Here is a 17,349-nt window from a genome sequence, read left to right as displayed (position 1 = left end):
TATACTTAAGATAACTAGAGCTGTGTAGAATGATACTGTAGGTTATGTAAAGAATATTGACAAAATGGTTTCTTGTGAAGTTGTCAACTTTAGTTTGATTTTTGGGACATTTAAGATTTGAGTGCCGCAATTACACATTTGGACTGGAATTGGGCTCATATTATTCTAAACCAACTGTGTATTCTTTTATTATTATCAAGTTATAATGTTGTATCTTCACCAAAACAACTTATTTGAAGATCATATGACCTAAACTGACGTGACCTCAGATAATTTCAGTTCAGAAATGTTGACAGAAGCTACTATTGTTTTTAGTTTCATACAAACAACATTTCTTTCAACACTTCATCAGATGCAGCCATCGTTTCATGCCAACTGAAGCTTTGAAGTATTTCCAAGACACATTGTTTTGTCCAAAATAGTTTAAATCGCCCACATACACAACTGAAGACCTTCAATACAAATTCTTTCTCTGGCTGGATTTTTGCAGAAGCCACATTCCTGGAGTGCAGCATCTCTCTGGGTCTGTGGGACAGTGTCTGGGTGGAGGACGTGGATATACCTCACCTTTAGATAAACAATACAGACTCATTTTAGCTTAACCACAAAAGTTTGAGTTGACGTTAGCCTTTCCAAGGTCAGCTGAAAACGCGCACACAGTTTCACACATACAAGATTGGAATCCTGCTCTTCAATGCAGACCAGATGTGGAGATGGGCTAAGTCTGTCTTTCAATAACATGAAAAGGATATATCTGACTTTAAAGTTCCACCACGCCCTTGTAAAAATATGCACTATTTTGATTCCATCTGGTGAGTTCAGGATCTTTCTCTGTTAAACCCATATCAAAAATACCTAACTCTTATTATGCCCAACCTACTACTCAAACACAAACTTAAACAGCACAGTGGTGGAGTGGTTAGCATCTTTGGCTCACAGTAAGGTTCCAGGTTCAGTTGTGAGCCAGGTGGGGCCACCCTATATGGAGTTGTATATTGACGTCAACCTAGCAGGCGCAGTGGGTGACCACAGTGGAGGGGACACTTCAAATAAATAGGGAAGGTTTTTAAGGTTTAAGGTTTATGTGGAAATTGAAATCAGAACATCTGAAGAAATCTTAGAACATTCAAACTCCACACGATGAAGCCAAAGGCGAGCTAGCAAGGCGATTGTCAGAGTTCAAACCAGCCTTACACAACAAAATGGATTCTCATGATATTTGTTCACAAATTCACGAGAATCCATCTTGGCGTGCCCCTGCTGGTGCGATAAGGCCCAACATGTGGCAGGCGTCCAATCAGAGAGCAGCTCTGAGGTTTGTGCGGAAGCCAAAGGCAAAGCGCCCAAACAAACCAAAACAAACATGGTGACGTCTACAGACGTACTTCAGCCTATTTTAGCGTCAATACGGACTATTTTATTTGTGAAAAATGTGTGGAAGGTAAGTGCTTTGTGCATTTGTGGACAAGAAATATGTCTGTACTTTTCTCTCAACTGTATTTGAGAGAAACTAAAGTTTGATTTTTTTGGCTTCTAATAGTTGCCATGACGTTCTGTTTTCCAATTGCTTTCAACTAGAGCCATCCCAGATTAATAATGAGTATAAATCAATTCAATTTGACACATGTATCAATCTGGCATGAGCCAGGTTACAAGGAGGTAGGAGGTAGATAAATTAAGTTTTTGAAATGTCAAAAATGTATTTGCCATGTAAAGACGGATAAGTACATCTGGTCCAATTAACCCTGACATGTTAATGGCCTCTGTCAGACGGCCACAGATGGCTGCACCTGCTCATATATGGCTCATATATGGTAATGAAGCAATACTCTCTCTCTCTCTCCCTCTCTGCTACTCTTTCTATCACTCTTTCTGCTTGCCTCTCTCTCTCTGTATGGTGACCTCCTGTTGTGAGCACTGGCCCTCCTCCAGACCCTCTGACCACACAAACTCATTATAAAAGGATTTAGCTTCTCACAGCCTCTGGGGTCTCACTGGGGGACAGGCTGTTATTAATGTATGTAAAAGCTGAGGTTAGATCTCTGCATGGTGCACATCAGTCTGTCCAAAATGTGAGATGGATTAAATTCAACCTCACAAGAGCATGCAGATGTTGAGCTAGGTTTGGTCAGAAAAACCTTGTAGGAAGATTTGTCTATTGCTGTGTTTCCATCAAAGGGAAAAAAAGACACCTCTAAGTACCTCTATATCTTCATCAGGTCTTAAACTGGAGTACAACGCCATTGCTTGTGTAGTTCTGAACAAGGTCAAAGGAGTACAAAAACACAGATAAATCATAAACCTGACCTTAAAATATGGAAATAATAGAAGTACAGAGGAACTTGCATACCCACAGAAGGAGCGCAGTACTTTGACAGCCACTGGTCTGTTCTGTTTTCAGTTGATGGGGGAGCATGCAGGAGATACCCGGGTCAAATGTTTGAACGTGTAGAGATAAAATTTGAGTGAGATGTTGGCTTAGCTGGCTGATATTATGTAAGATTTTTAGACTGACTTAAGGCTAAATGAGGTCACAGAGCTCCAGCTGCACTTGGAGGTGACTCTGGCTCAGCAGGTCTGCGTAAACATAAACTCTAATGTAATACATGTGCAGTAAAAGAGTCTGTTAAACATTTAGAGGAGTGTGGAGGGTTAGAGCAGGCGCCTGAATACTCTTTTTTATACATTACTGTGCGTTTTATGAGCAACGCTAATTAAGCAACAACATGCACACACGCTCGCACACCAGGGATCAGCATCAAAGCATGTAGAGGAGGAGAGCAATACAGTTTCATGGCATACAAGTAATGGAGAAAGAGGAGAGACATTACCACAATTTTAAAGTCGTTAGGTGCCATATTTAAAGTTAATGATAGGGCTCTCTCATGTGTGCTATAGATTAAGGCTATAGTGCATACCATCAGCTTTTTAATGTCCAAGACAGTTTAATTTTCTCCTCAGTAACACTTTTTGTACTCATATTGTTGTGAGGTGTGAATCTCTGTAGCCATAGCCTGCCCCTGGGCAGACTGGTATATGCAGTCAGTATGTAACATCCTTACCGTATTGCACATCAAAGGGTTTTTTAAATAATTTACCACAGGTATAGTCTACTAATAGTTGGCAGGTTTAGTATACTAATAGTTGGCACATTTTTAAGGCTACGTTTATATGATGACAGTCTGAACAGAGGCGTGAGTCTGCACTCATACGGTGACACAAAAGTGTGTGGAATTCGATTGGGTATGCATACCAGGTTTCTGTGTATGTGACATAAACACGTACACAACGTCAACAGATTTGACCAGTGTTTTGCATCTTGGGCGATGTAGATGGAAATGCTACAGCAGAGCGTATTCAACTTTTCCACTCTGGAGGGTGGTTTCAGATTTTTGTCACCGTCTATACGAAAGGCACTTCCAATAAAATATTTTGTCGTTTTTACCCGCAAGCATTCTCGTGTAAACAGGCCTTAAATCTGGACTCTTTCAACAATGTAACTTTTCTGTTGGTTGACCACCTGCATGTCTCCATGGAGATGATAATTTGTCTGGCGCCACCTAGTGCCTCTGCTCGATTTCATCTCTCTCCAACGACTAGGTCAGGAATCAGAATGCACTAGACGGTTTGCAAAAACCCCAGAAGTGCGAGTCCGGGCACCAGCCATATATTCTGTGGTGGCAACGATTCCCTAGATCGAGGCTTTATAGCCGCAACAAAGAAAATGTTTGCTGAATTTTTTCAAGAGGAAAGACGTTATTGCCCTTCCTACGGCATTTGGGAAAGACTTAATATACCAGTTAGTCCCATTAGCATTACATACATCATGACCAAATAGCAACGATTGGTTAAATGAAAAGAAGTACCCGCCTACAGTTGAATGAACGAATCCTAATGCTGCGTGGTCAGACGGATTCCACAAAGTGAAACTGGCTGATGACTCAGGCTAAACAATATTTAATGCTGGAATGTTCCACAATATTAACCATATCTTTCATGCATTTATTAAATTACAGGTATTTTCATTGCAAAAAAGAGAGAAAAAATCTGATCTGACCTGTTTTGTCGTGTGCGGTGATGGCATCATCTGATTGTCTCCATGGACAGTTAGATTAGTTAAATGCCATACGGTGAAACATTTCAGGCAAAGCAATAACACTATTGAGATTACACTCACGAACCCTCTCCTGAAAAGGAGTACACATTTAATGTTTGTTTGACAATAACATAATGTTTGTTTGACAATGGCATCACGCCAACCCACAACATTAGACAAGTTTTACTCCTTTTCCACAACAACTACACGAGACAGGAATCACAGTCGGTCCAAATGAATGGCTTGTCTGTGTGAAGTCATCTGATCTGCTCATTTCAATCCCACACATGCAGCTAAAGTGGACACATAACAGGTACTGCCTTTGTATGCCCACACAGACACTCTCTCACTCTCAGTCAGGAAACAGCTTTGATCTCATCTGCCCCACAACAAGAACTTCAACAAACCATGTCTAACTCTGCCCACTCCCTCACCTCATCTGAGCATTCTTACAGCTCTCTGATGCTGCCTTCAAATACTAACACTTCATCCAGGCATGAGACAGACGGATTATGTAACCTGGTCCATAAATACTGGTACAATATAACAATGAAAGACAAAAGAATGAAAGAAATGCACCATTCTTATTTAAACTGGATGATTAAAGGGCCCATTTTATACTGTAGCATTGTTTTCTCATCAAAAATATACCTGGTAAACACACAAACTCTGCATATTTAGGCTGTGTTCTTCTTTCAAAAGTAAAAGACTTCATCCTTGTGGTGTCTTGTGGTAATACAGGAAATGCTCCACTGTGTTTTTAAACTCCACACTGCTTCATTACAATTATTTGGATATTTTCAGCTCTGGAGCTCCCACTCTTACCTGAACTAATAAAACGAGCATTTTGAGCTTTGGAGGTTTAAACAGATTAACAATAAAAGGATTATCAAAACATGTTTCAATGGAACAAAACACAACTCCAGGTATGTTTTTGATGATGTAACAGCATTATAGCAGGGTTTAAAGCTTGCAAGAGTCCATTTTGTATAATAGAGAACCTTTAATCACAAGTAAAATTGCAACTTGAATAGCCACAATTACCAAAGTTGGTATTCAAGTAAATGTTTATGTTGTCTTCATGAAGTCTTCATTGATGTATTTGAGTAGGTTTACTAAAAAACAAAAAATGGAAGGCATAAAGTTACATTTGTTCTTCTTTTCTTTTCTTTTTTTCCAGCAAATGTTAAAATTTTCTCTATTCAGTGTGCATTTGTTTAGCTTTTAGAGGTTCTAGGAGAGTCCTTTGTAAAATACTAGGTGCATTTGGGAGGCAGTCAACTTCAATATCATAGAATGGTTGTATTTTAGATAGATGCTATAGTTAGAACTGGATATAGAGTGCAGATGAAGTCCAAAGAGGACATTTAGATGAAGCAAGGGAGTGTGATATCATGTTATGTCCTATAGCCAATGAGTCAGATGTACCAAAAATGTGTTAATGATTAATGAGTGTTTATCATGGCCTAGATAAAACATGATTTCATCTAAAACCAACAGAAAATGAAAAAACTCCCATATAATTTATTTTTCAATCTGGGTCATTTTAATAGACTGTCTTTGATATTTTAATGGCTTCTCAGCTCGGCTCCACACTGTTACTTCTCTAGTCATAATATACAGTCGATAATTTGAAGTGAGCTCATATGTTATGGTTGCTATGGTTACCAGCTTCATATGGGTGTAGTCAGTAAGTCGCTTTAGACCTTAGGAGGGTTCACGGCGCTGCACGACATATGTCTTTTGTATTGAACCCAATGCAAAAGCAGTTCATAATATTTTCAAGTTGTTATGAAATTATGAAAAACGTATTCCATATTCCAAAAAACTTTCTGCTTGTTCATATTAAGGCTCATGTTCCGGGTAATTGGAAGGCTTGGAACTATTCAAACCAGATTTCTTATAAAAATCTGTGCCTCGATATGGTTTTGATTCTTCACCAATGGCCAGTACAGCTCTGCCCACCAGCCAGTGCAGTAGAAAAGGCTCTGCGGGGTCTGGTGTTTTGTAAGGGCGGCTCGGTGTGTGGGGTTCTGTATGGTAATGGGGGGATTTTTCCATGTTTGCTTGCTGTTTGTTTTCGCTAAAGGGGAAAAGAACAGAGTGTACAAAACAGATGAAGATGTCCCAAAACTCCTCTAAAACTCCCTGTTCCAAGCGATCTGAAAATGTGTTTTTAAAGGGCCTTTACCCAATTATGAACCATGAGTGAAGTGAACTGTTGGTCCTGCCCACCTTGTTCCACTTCTCTTCTTCTCTCTGTCTCCCTCTCTCTTTCTCTCTCTCTCTTTTCTCCCTCTCTCTCTTTCTCTCTTCTCTCTCCCCCTTTTTTCTCTTTCTTTCTATCTCTCTCCTCTCTCTCCATCTTCTGTCTCTCTCTCTTCTCTCTTTCCTCTTTATTTTCTCTGTGTCTCTTCCTCTCCTTTCTTTTCTCTCTCTCTCCCTTCTCTCTTTCTCTCTCCCTATCATCTTTCTCTCTCTTCTCTCTCTCCCTCTTCTCTTTCTCTCTTTCTTCTCTCTCTTTCTTTCTCTCTTTCTTCTCTCTCTCCTTCTCTCTTTTTCCTCTCTCTCTCTTTTCTCTCTCCTCTCTCTCTCTCTCTCTTTTCCCTCTTCTATCTCTCATCTCTGTCTCTCTCTCTTCTCCGTCTTATTTTTCTCTCTCTCGTCTCACTCTTTTTTCTCTCTTTTTCTTTCTCTCTCCCTCTCTTCTCTCTCTCCCTCTTCTCTTTCTCTTCTCTCTCTCTTTTCCCTCTCTCTTCTCTCTCTCCCCCTTATCTCTTTCTCTCCATCTTCTCTCTCTCACACACTTTTTCTCTCTGTTTCTGTTTTCTCTCTTGCCCTCTTATATCGCTCTCACACCCTTTCTCTCACTCTTCTCTCTTTTTTTTCTCTTTCTCACTCTCTCTCTCTCAGTCTCACTCAATCTCCTTCTCTTGTTCTCTCTCTCTCTCTCTCTCTGTCTATCTATCTCTCTCTCTATCTATCTATCTATTTATCTGTCTATCTTTGATATTGAACCATGACAGAGAAATAATATTATCTATTGTCCGGCAGCTGTTTCCATGTGTTTCTGATCTCTGATAAAATAATAATTTTCAGGTCATCCTTATCCAACAAAAGCCTTTTTAAATACACAGGCAATAACATCTTTTTTCACCAAAAATATTAGATCTATGCTCACAGCTTTGGGCAAGAGATTTCCTGACCGAGCCAATGGCCTACAGAGATAATTTTATTTTTTATAAGTTAACATATTTTAGTCACTGTTCGACCTTCTATGCACTTTCAAGCACACAAAAATGTTCCTCCCAGTAAGGGATTTCCAAAACACATTACTTATTACTTCAGTCCAAGTAATCTTTTCTTTTCTAAAGGTACAATAATTCAGCTCACCCGGGCGGCTCTCTTTGTATCCTCTGAGCTCTGTTTGGTTTGGACATGTTTTATGAAGCTGTCTCCAGCACATTATTCTGGATAAAGTGGTTTTATCTGTTAGCTGCTTATCAGGCCTTTTCCATTAGACCGATAATGCACGAGTAGGTCAAGGGGTCAAGGATGGTAAAACTGTCTCCTCAAATCATCCGGGATTGAGATGGAGAATAACTTTGACCATCAGTTCATATTATACTCCTTAAAATGTGTCATCTTCAGTTGTATTTAACTTTATCGAGTACTTTAACCAATACTTGTGTAAAATTCATTTGGAAAAAGAGGTCAATTTTCCTGAGATATTGAGCAAGACCTCTAAGTTGCTTTGATGTGTTTGCAGTTCACAACAACTTGCGGTTAACGGTTTTCTTCTATTGTTTTCTGAATTACAAAAGATATTTAATCTTTTCAATGTTTGCAACCAGTGCCACACAGATTTACCCACACTGCCTTATCTAGTTTAAACATTATGGATATGACTTTAACCGTAGTGACATTGATAAATAAGTGTTCTCATTTTTGGTCAGTGACAATTTTAATCAATATATACATTTTACATTTCTATATATTTTTATGAGCTCAAATTTGGGACTCAAACTGAACTGCAACAGAAATAATTTTCATTCAGACATTCATTTAATGAAAAAAGATGTTGTCATATCTTTCCATTGTCAAATAATACTGTGTAAAACCGTGTAAATTAAATTAGTTTTGGCCCTTGTTTATTGTATGGTTGCTAGGTAAGACAAATACACTCTACTCATATCACATCATATCACTCATGTCCAACCAGGAAGTAAAATTATTTTTATTTTAAGTTTTTTTGTGTGTGTGAAAATGTGCAAAAGTAAAAACAGACAAACTCCCTACAGTTTTATTTTTAATGAAATTTGGGTGCTCCAAAGAACTACAGTGCAGAGCTTTTTCTTTTTTTTTTCCACATTTTTTGTCTTTGGACCCAGCACGCAGTCACAACATTTATTGGATGTGCATGTCTCTAACTACCAGTTGTGTGTGAAAATGTGCCATATGCCCAAAGTACCTGGTAACTGTACTAGGTCTGATACTACTTCAGTCAAATGTTAAATATAAAAATTTTGAAAATTTTGATGCCCTGTGAACCAGGAATCCTCCTGTTCAAGGGTAAATACTTTAAGTATTGAATCTCCACACACTCCTGACCTTTACATGTAATGATGTGGGCACAGCTCTTTAATAGATTTTGTAAACCAAAGAACTACAAAGTCCATATTAAATGCTTAAACCTAGACATTACCTACCATGGATACAGGAGGAGGAGCCATGACTGGTACCACACTGTCAACATGGCAACACGATTGTATTATGAACAGACTAATCCCTAATTATAAAGTTTGGATCATTACACCTTTTGTAAATCTGTATAAACACTAAAATGCCTACTTGATTTTTTTTTCAGTGACATCACACATTAGCAAACACTGCCTGACAAGTTAGAAGATCAGCTGAGAATCTGAGAAAAAATACAAACAACTCATTTTTTGGCACCTGTAATCAGTGACTTTAATGCATTCATGGTCCTGTTTAGGGGGTTTGATTTTGAACAAAAATGTGACTGTTGCCTAATGCTAGTTGCACAAATTCAGCTCATCCTGTTGTTTCACCAAAGTCAGTTCTTTCGGGCCAGATTGTGTTAAAATAAAGAGCAGATTAAAGTTTAAGAACAGAGCGTCAGACAAAGCTGTACCTTCAATTAGCACCAGCAAAAGTAGTTGTTTCAATGGATTTGGAAAAAATTCAAGCATACTGTATATCCAAATGCATTTCTGCAACATACCGATTTAAGATTTTGGCTGAACCAGTGTATAGCCTCATTTTACATTTGGCGTTGACCTCAGAGGAATGCACTGCCTCCCCCCACTCTCTCTCTGTCCTGTCCGTGACTCTGTATCCAGGGGACAATGTGTGCCTACACTATGGCAACCCCTCCAAGTGAACTTGTTTTTATAGCTGTTTACCTCTTTATTGTTCTGTAAATGCCAGTCCTGACCTTCTAAGTGACTTGAAATGATCTGTTTTATGGGGCTGGTTTTACTCTGTTTAGCCCTAACTAAGTGGTATATGTCATATTTTTAAATGACAAAAATACTGTACAGACATTCACAGTAAACACCCTATTATAGTTTTAAATACCTTCAATAAAAGGACATTACCCAACAGATATTGCAAATATTATTGTATTTAATGATTTGCATAACACAATATTGTCAGACAGTCTCATTATAGAGACTATATAACTGCCTCTTCCCTCAGTGCCCAGGAGGTTATATTGCAAAACAAGGCTTCAGGATTTATTCAACTGGACCAAATTATTAGAGTGAGTACGTTTTACCTCTTGTAAGCAAGGCTTGCAACTGTGCCAGTTTTTAAGCTTAGAATATATGAGCCTTCAAGTGTCTTTGGCAGATAGACGTTTTTTAATTGTTTTTATTATATGTTTGCCAGTTCTAACGCAGAAGCAGGAACAGGAGCAAAATAAGATTATTTTATGAACCCTGTGATTTAAAAAATAGACTCATTTTATATAAACTACAGTTCTTTTGAGGTTTTGTATTCCCTGTTTTCAAGCATGTTGATATATGATCAGTGAACAAATATTGTAATAATCATCTCTTCCACACCAGTGAATGTACAGGGAAACAGTTCAAATCGTGAATCCAATGCTCACTGACCCCATTCACTACAGTAAGTGCTTTAGTCTTTGTAGAGTTGCTCCTGTCCTTGCCAAACTGTGTCCACTGAAGTCTATATAAACTATAAATCCCTGTGTAATTTTCCATATATATTGAACGGATACTTTGATATTGGATTTGATATTGTCCTTTGACTTTTTGTCCCTCATAAATTCTACACATTTTACACAAAGCCTGTAAGTCATAATACTTGACCTGTAAAATCAGCATATGCATCTTCACTGGCCTGAAAATGCGTGGACCATATGGTTCTGTTTACAGAGCGGGCACTTGAATGTTGTGATATAGAACCATAATCCAATAAATTTGTTCATTTAGCTGAAATAGCAGATCTTTTTTTTTTTAAAAGGTTCATTATTTTTTTATCACTTTAAAGGTTTAGTTATTTAGTTTATAGTTTATGAGCAAAAATTATTTTGATTTTTACACATAGTTTGACAATTTACATTTGCAGATTTCCTAATTCTGCAATTCTATGTGTTATACTGATGAGAAATTCAATCGATACTTTGGGGGGGTGATGCTAAGTAGAGGTACTGCTCTGTCTGAAGCTCTTTTACATAAGTTAAACTTCAATTTGAGCTTTGTTTTTACGTATCTTGACGGAAAAGAACAGTGCAGAGCTGCAACAAGTGAGCTGATTTAAGACGTTTATTCCAATTAGTATTATTCTTAAAACTTTTTTGGTAGTGTATGCTAATGTGTGTCTGTTTTGTCACCATGATAACCACTGAACATCCTGCCTTACTGACATAGGCCACATGTAAAACCTCCCCAGCGCGATGTCACTGCGAAGTATCAATAATGTCCTAACAACAGCACATGGAGTCTGCCTGAACGGTTTCCCATGACAGCAGCACACAGACACACAGACAGCTGTTGCCTCAGTATTATGACACATGAGTGGATAAAGTGTCCCACAAAACCATGAAACTGTTAATTCAACTGTAATCTGTTTTGAATGAGTCCTCCATGTGTTCGTCTGTGTTTACTTTCGTTTAAATGAATAGAAATAATTGGAGGAAGATACAATGGCTTTTCCAGACCTGCAAACCTGAATGTGAATTGAAAATGGTTTTGTCAGACTCATCATTACGCCAAGCTAAAAGGTCAAACACCAGCTTAAATGACCTGAAAATATTCATTAATACAAATATATGTAAGCATATTTTAGATAATAAATGTTTTCAAGCTATGCCCTAAGGCTGTGCAATTAATTGAATTTTCATTGCAGTTTCATTTTGTGTGTCAAACGATCTCCAAACTCATATAATCGAGTTGAAATGATTTAGGGTGCACTCACTCTAGGTCTTTAGAACCATGCCCAAGCACAGTACGTTTGTCCAGTGTGAGTGCCATAGAACAGACTTTGGCCCAGTTCAAGGAGGTGGGCCTGAACACGGCACGGTTGCTCATGTACGCACACACATACGACTTTACTTTACGATCCCTGTCAGGTGCGCTGATGTCACTCATACGAGGGAAACATTGAATAAAGTTCACTCTAAAACACACTGTGAATCCACGTCACCTTCAGTAAGGACTGTAACAGTGACAGACGTTTTGCAGCGTCATCTCCGGCTGTCCTCACTGCTCCGTGCTGTTATTATATCCACAAACTCACAGAGGAACACGTATCACAGCAGGACTCATATCTGCCTCACTATTAAATAGATATTTTTGCCTTTGGGCTTATTTTCTCCACTAAAGCGTTATCTCTGCTGTACAACATGTAAACAAACAGCGCCGTGTGATGAAGTCATCGGCCACGGACTGGTCTGTTTGTGCAGGTGTGAGTGCGAAACATAAGAACCCTACACAATCGTGCTTGAGCATGGCACAGTTCTAAAGTCCCAGTGCAAGTGAGCCCTAAAGCTTAACAAAGTTTATTTTGGGCTATTTTTTATAGAAATAAGTATATTTATTTAATTTTTTTCAAATATAGAGATTGTAGAGCAGCTGGATATATAGTTTATTTTGGATACATTTATATTTTTCTATTCCTTATTTCATGTTCAAAGTATATTTTATTCATTTTAAGTTTTATACATAGCGAAACTGCTCTAAGGTACATATTTGTATTTTATTTTCAATTTGAAAGTTTTGCATAAATTATCAATAACAAAGTGTTTTTTTAAGAGAGAAATGCTGAATAAATGCAATGTAAGTAAAAAAAAATATCATTTGAGTAATCGTGATTTCAATACTGACCAAAAATAATATCGTGATAATGATTTTTTTCCCCATAATTAAGCAGCCCTACTATGCACATTTACAGAGGGTTTGACAGGTCAGCATCCATTTCATATCATATTCCCTGACATACAGTATATTGCTATTTTGTCATTCAGTAAGACACTACACTAAACTTATGTGCCTCCGAACTGTTGCATGTGATCGTATGTTTATTATTTGGAGAGGCCATTTAAACAATTTAGCTGAATAGACCTTTCGAGGCAGCCCAATATTACAAGATTAATTATGTTCTTTTTGTGTGTTGTGCATTTGTCTGAGCTATTGGAAAACATAGCACCCTAAAGCAGCGGATGATAAATGTCACTCAGCACGTCTAACAAGGCCAAACACTCTGCGGTTTCTCTGCACCATTGACCAAATTTGGAGTGTATTGTGAAATAGCATTAACACCAGCGTCGAGTCCAGATGTCAGGTCTGAAGTGTGCTCAGGAGACTCGCTCACACATGTGCTGTCAGAGAAAATCTCACACATGGGAAAATGGGGTCTCCGAGTGTCAACATTTCAGCTCTTTTGTTTGAGGGTTATGTACTTTTGAGGTCATATATTAGATTTGGACTGCCTGTTGTGTTATGGTGCCACACATTGTATTAGTGGCTCATAGAGCTACACAGGAGGAATATTAGAGGCATTCTTGGTGTCTTAGAAAATGTCTGAGCAAAATTAAGCTTGAGCTTATATTACTTTACATGAAAAGTGGGCTTTGTGCGAAAATGTGGAAAAATTAACCAATTAATTAAAGTTGTGTGACACTTGCTTGGGATCCAGAAGAATACACACTTTTTCAATACTTTGTGAACATGTGAGTCTGGTCATCGCTGAATTTCTCCTTTTTCATGTGGGTGTGATTGACAGGTGGATTAGCCAATCAAGGACATGCATGGTCTGTCTATATTGAGAAAAATAAAGGAAAAAACATCACAGGAGACATTGTGAACTTCTACAGAATCAATGAGCAAAGCATTAAACTCTGTTCATCTGAGGTGAGATACGATCACATTTTGCAGGGCATGGGGACCAGGCTGATATAATTTTGTATAAAAAATACAGAGTATGCAAAACAAATCTGAATCTTGATGAAACACTTTAACTAGTATTTGTTTAGTTTTTAGGACCAGGCTGTTTGAATATTTTAAAATGTGTAAATAATATTTCAAACAGAATTACTATTTGAAGAGAATTTTTATATTACAGTTTAAAAGTCTATACTAGTCACACAATATCTCCCTTTTGAAACATTTTGCTTATTAAATTGAAATACAAGATGACATTTGGGTCATATGGGAAAATATAGAAAAAATGTACAAATAATCACTCACATTCTTTCAGTGCGGAACACAGAAGCAACAATGTCCATAAATACTGTGCATGTGTTTCAGCTTAACCTTTTGACATTTTGAGGACTTTTGACCCTCCATAAGATTGAGAATTGAGTTTAGAATTGCTAATTGTTATGGCAACGGTCCTAATTTCTCATCACTCTAAAACCCATAAAGCCGGAGTACCCAATAACACAAACCTGGCCACCATGCTGTTCTCACCCCAGCTGAACTATGGACACTCACAAGGCCAGCAGAGGAAATATCTGTTGGAAATATGGCAGTGGTCCTTCTCTTTACAGCCTTGTAAAATGTGCCAGTGAATTGTTCTGCCAAGACCAAGTGGACCAACAACTCATCTCAACAACTTTCCCCTAAAGACGGACCATAAATCACCAATGTTCTGCACTAAACAGCATGAGCACTTATGCACGCCTATTGCTATTGTCCACTTATCCTCTGATCTTCAGCCCATGTGCAATAATGAGGTCAGTAGTAGTAGTAGTAGTAGTAGTAGTAATAGTAGCAGTAATAGTAATGGTAGTCACACTTTAAGACCCACTGTTATTCTCTGACTTTTAACACCGCGTTGGTTAAGTTGTGTGGTCCTCTGTGTCTTTTATTTATTATTATTTATTGCCATTTAATGATTTTATGGTTTTGCTTTTATTTGCTTTTATACTGGATTAATTGTTTTTATGACTGACTGGTATGATCACATTTTTAGCAATTTACCTGTTGTTTTCTTTTAATGGTCTTTCAGCAGCACTTTGGAAACGGCTTTGTTTGTAAAATGTGTTATAAATAAAGTGGATTTGGATTTAGATTTTTTTTTCTGCATTACTCATTCATTCCATGCTCAGTTGTGGTGAGCTACTAGTGTAGCCACAGCTGCCATGAGACAGACTGACAGAAGCAAGGCTGCCAATCTGCGGCATTAGCCCTCCCCCAACCACCAGCATCACCCACACACCACTGTCATACTAGGCAATGTGGATGAAGTGTCTTTCCTAAGGACCCAACAACAGTTTTGCGCCCCACTGTGGCACCTGATATTCCCGGTCATGTCCCATCAAGTACTAACCAGACCCAACCCTGCTCAGCCTGTGAGATCTGACAAGATCAGGCTTTGATAAGGAGGTTTAGCCACAAAGTAATGGTGATAGTGGTAGTAGTAGTAGTAGTAGTCGTAGTGGTGGTGGTGTGGTGGTGTGGTGGTGGTTGAGCTAGTAGCTTTGGCTGTAGAAAAAAGTCCCAAAAGTCAAATGTCCAGTAGGTCAGGTTGTTTGTATAATTTATTATTTGTAAGAATATGCAGACAATATTAATTAAAACTATCAATTCCAATACATTTATGTCTGTGAAATGCTGTGTGGAAGTAAAAATACTTTTACTTGAGTCCAAATTTTGACCACCTCTGTAGACCATCATTTGTGGTAATTAAGCTTTCTTTGCAGCGGGCTGATCTTGGCTTATTTCATTTTTCAGATCATTTAAACTAACCCTAACACATGTAATGAACTGGAATGTGGACGGCTTTTTCATAATTTGTGGTTTTGAAGCTTCACACTGACTTCATGTTCTCGTTTCTTGACTCTGGCTTGAGTTCGCACAGACTTTGAGTTTTTCCTGAATTTGAAAACAGAAATCTAACTCCATAATGAGTCTCTGTCCAGGGCATCAGGAGGAATGTGAGAATGTGAGACCCTTTATTTTCCCAGGCAGAGGGGTAGAGCAACCAAAAAGTGGTATTACAAATAATACTGTTTATAAAGGTGCACTATGTAACTATTCTAATAAAGGGTCCACCATCTTTTTGTCACCACAAAGATGTTACTGCATTGCCTGGAAGGTTCCATACTATGGCATTAAACATGTAACTCTAAGCAGGTGATGCCTTCAGGGCAAGTTACAGGTCATGTCTGTGGAGAGGCATGTTTATTTGTATGTTAAAGTTATGAAACATAACATAAACATAAACTTAGACTTAGATAAACTTTATTGATCCTCAAGGGAAATTACTGGGACACAGTTGTTGCTCACACATCACAATATATTATAATAAAAAATAAAATAAAATAAAAAACCAGGCAGATCAAAAGGTACTTTGAATTGTATTGAAGAGAAATGTCTTATTTTGACATGTACTGATTCTCTTATTATTTTTAGTTCTAATTTCGTAACCTGAACACTCACAACTATCAATTAACCTCATAAACTTAACATTCCCTGTTACTTCAAAATAAAATGGCTTCAGTAGAAAGAGTCTGTGATGTGATAATATCTGTGTTCCCCACTCTAATGCCTTTCCTCTGTGCCTGAGTGGAGTGTGTATGTCGTAATGCTGGAGATTGTGTTTCAAAATATCTCGCAGGCTGTGGAGCTGTAACCATGCAACAGGCTGCTAACAGAACATGAACCGCCAGAGCTTTTTCTCATTAGCCACACTCAAGAAAGGAGAGAAAATGGAGACAAATTTTGTTTTTTATGCCATGTCCCAAGCCAAGAATAAAGGGTTCATTGCACAGTATGTTAGCTGTCAGTAAATGCTAGTGGGATATTATTTGGTTTATCCAGAATTTTGTTTTTTCCAAGTCACAATATTATATCGAATTGTAAGAGCTATAACATTATAAATGTACATTTTTCAGTGTTGTTTCATAACAATAACTTGATATAATTTGATGTAGTGACCTTTGAGGTGGTAAAAAAAAAAAAATCCATTATTTTCTGCTATCTAAACAGTAAAACATGCCACTACTTCAGCTCATTTTATATGCATGTTAAAAACTAAGGCTGTCCAGTGTATCCACGTTTTATGTTTTGTTGTCTAATAAAATCAAGCCAGGAGACAACTATTTTTCTTTTTACAAATGGCAACTTGAGTGGCCAACTTTCGAAACTGATTTTCACTCATAAAAATGTAGGCCGTAAAAACAATGCACTTTGCCAATCAGCATCTGTTTTGCATCATATTCTGGCTTTGTCTGTGTGGCAGTGATGAATGAGTATCAGTATTAAAATTTTGATATGTTGAAATCGCTCAAAACTAACAAAAGTAATAATACTCTGTGTGTCTCTATTGCAGTGTCCAGGTCCCAGGTGTCATCGCAGCGCCAGGGCTTAGTTCCGGAGAATGCGACGCGGGTGTCAGAGCGCCCCCTGGTGGTGCAGCAGACGATGGGAGATCCCGCCACAGAGAGCGACCTTCTGGAGAACATCTGGAAACTGGAAAACCTCTTCCAGAACCACAGCGACTGGTTACAGAAGCTGGACATACTCATGAAGGTACAAGCTACAGTAACACACGATTTTGAATGTGATTAGGTAATGATTGGATAAAATCACTGAAATGTGGATATTTTAATGTGTTTGTTGAAACATATGACTATAATAACACTATATAGTAACATATAGTAACACACATAGTACTAATACTAACTACAGTAACACTTTGTTTTAGGGTACACTTATTAACATCTAACTACCTGCTAATTCACATAGTAAGTGGTTAATTTG

At 38.0% G+C, this 17,349-nt stretch overlaps 1 protein-coding gene across 2 annotated transcripts in view; it reads left to right on the top strand.

Annotated features, from left to right (window-relative positions):
* The window catches only part of scara5 (scavenger receptor class A, member 5 (putative)), a 77,872-nt gene that overhangs the window by 22,228 nt on the left and 38,295 nt on the right, over positions 1 to 17,349 (top strand). For both annotated transcript variants that reach the window (XM_055149805.1, XM_020918218.2), the window contains exon 4: positions 16,919 to 17,118. In XM_055149805.1, coding sequence (XP_055005780.1) covers positions 16,919 to 17,118 — 200 coding nt within the window. The remainder of the gene's footprint in view (positions 1 to 16,918; positions 17,119 to 17,349) is intronic.

This window comes from Boleophthalmus pectinirostris, unplaced genomic scaffold, assembly GCF_026225935.1.
Source record: "Boleophthalmus pectinirostris isolate CB_2022bp ecotype Guang Dong unplaced genomic scaffold, ASM2622593v1 HiC_scaffold_13, whole genome shotgun sequence".
NCBI classification, from domain to species: domain Eukaryota; kingdom Metazoa; phylum Chordata; class Actinopteri; order Gobiiformes; family Gobiidae; genus Boleophthalmus; species Boleophthalmus pectinirostris.
Note: the sequence above shows the minus strand (reverse complement) of the source record. Positions and strands in the feature narration are given on the sequence as shown.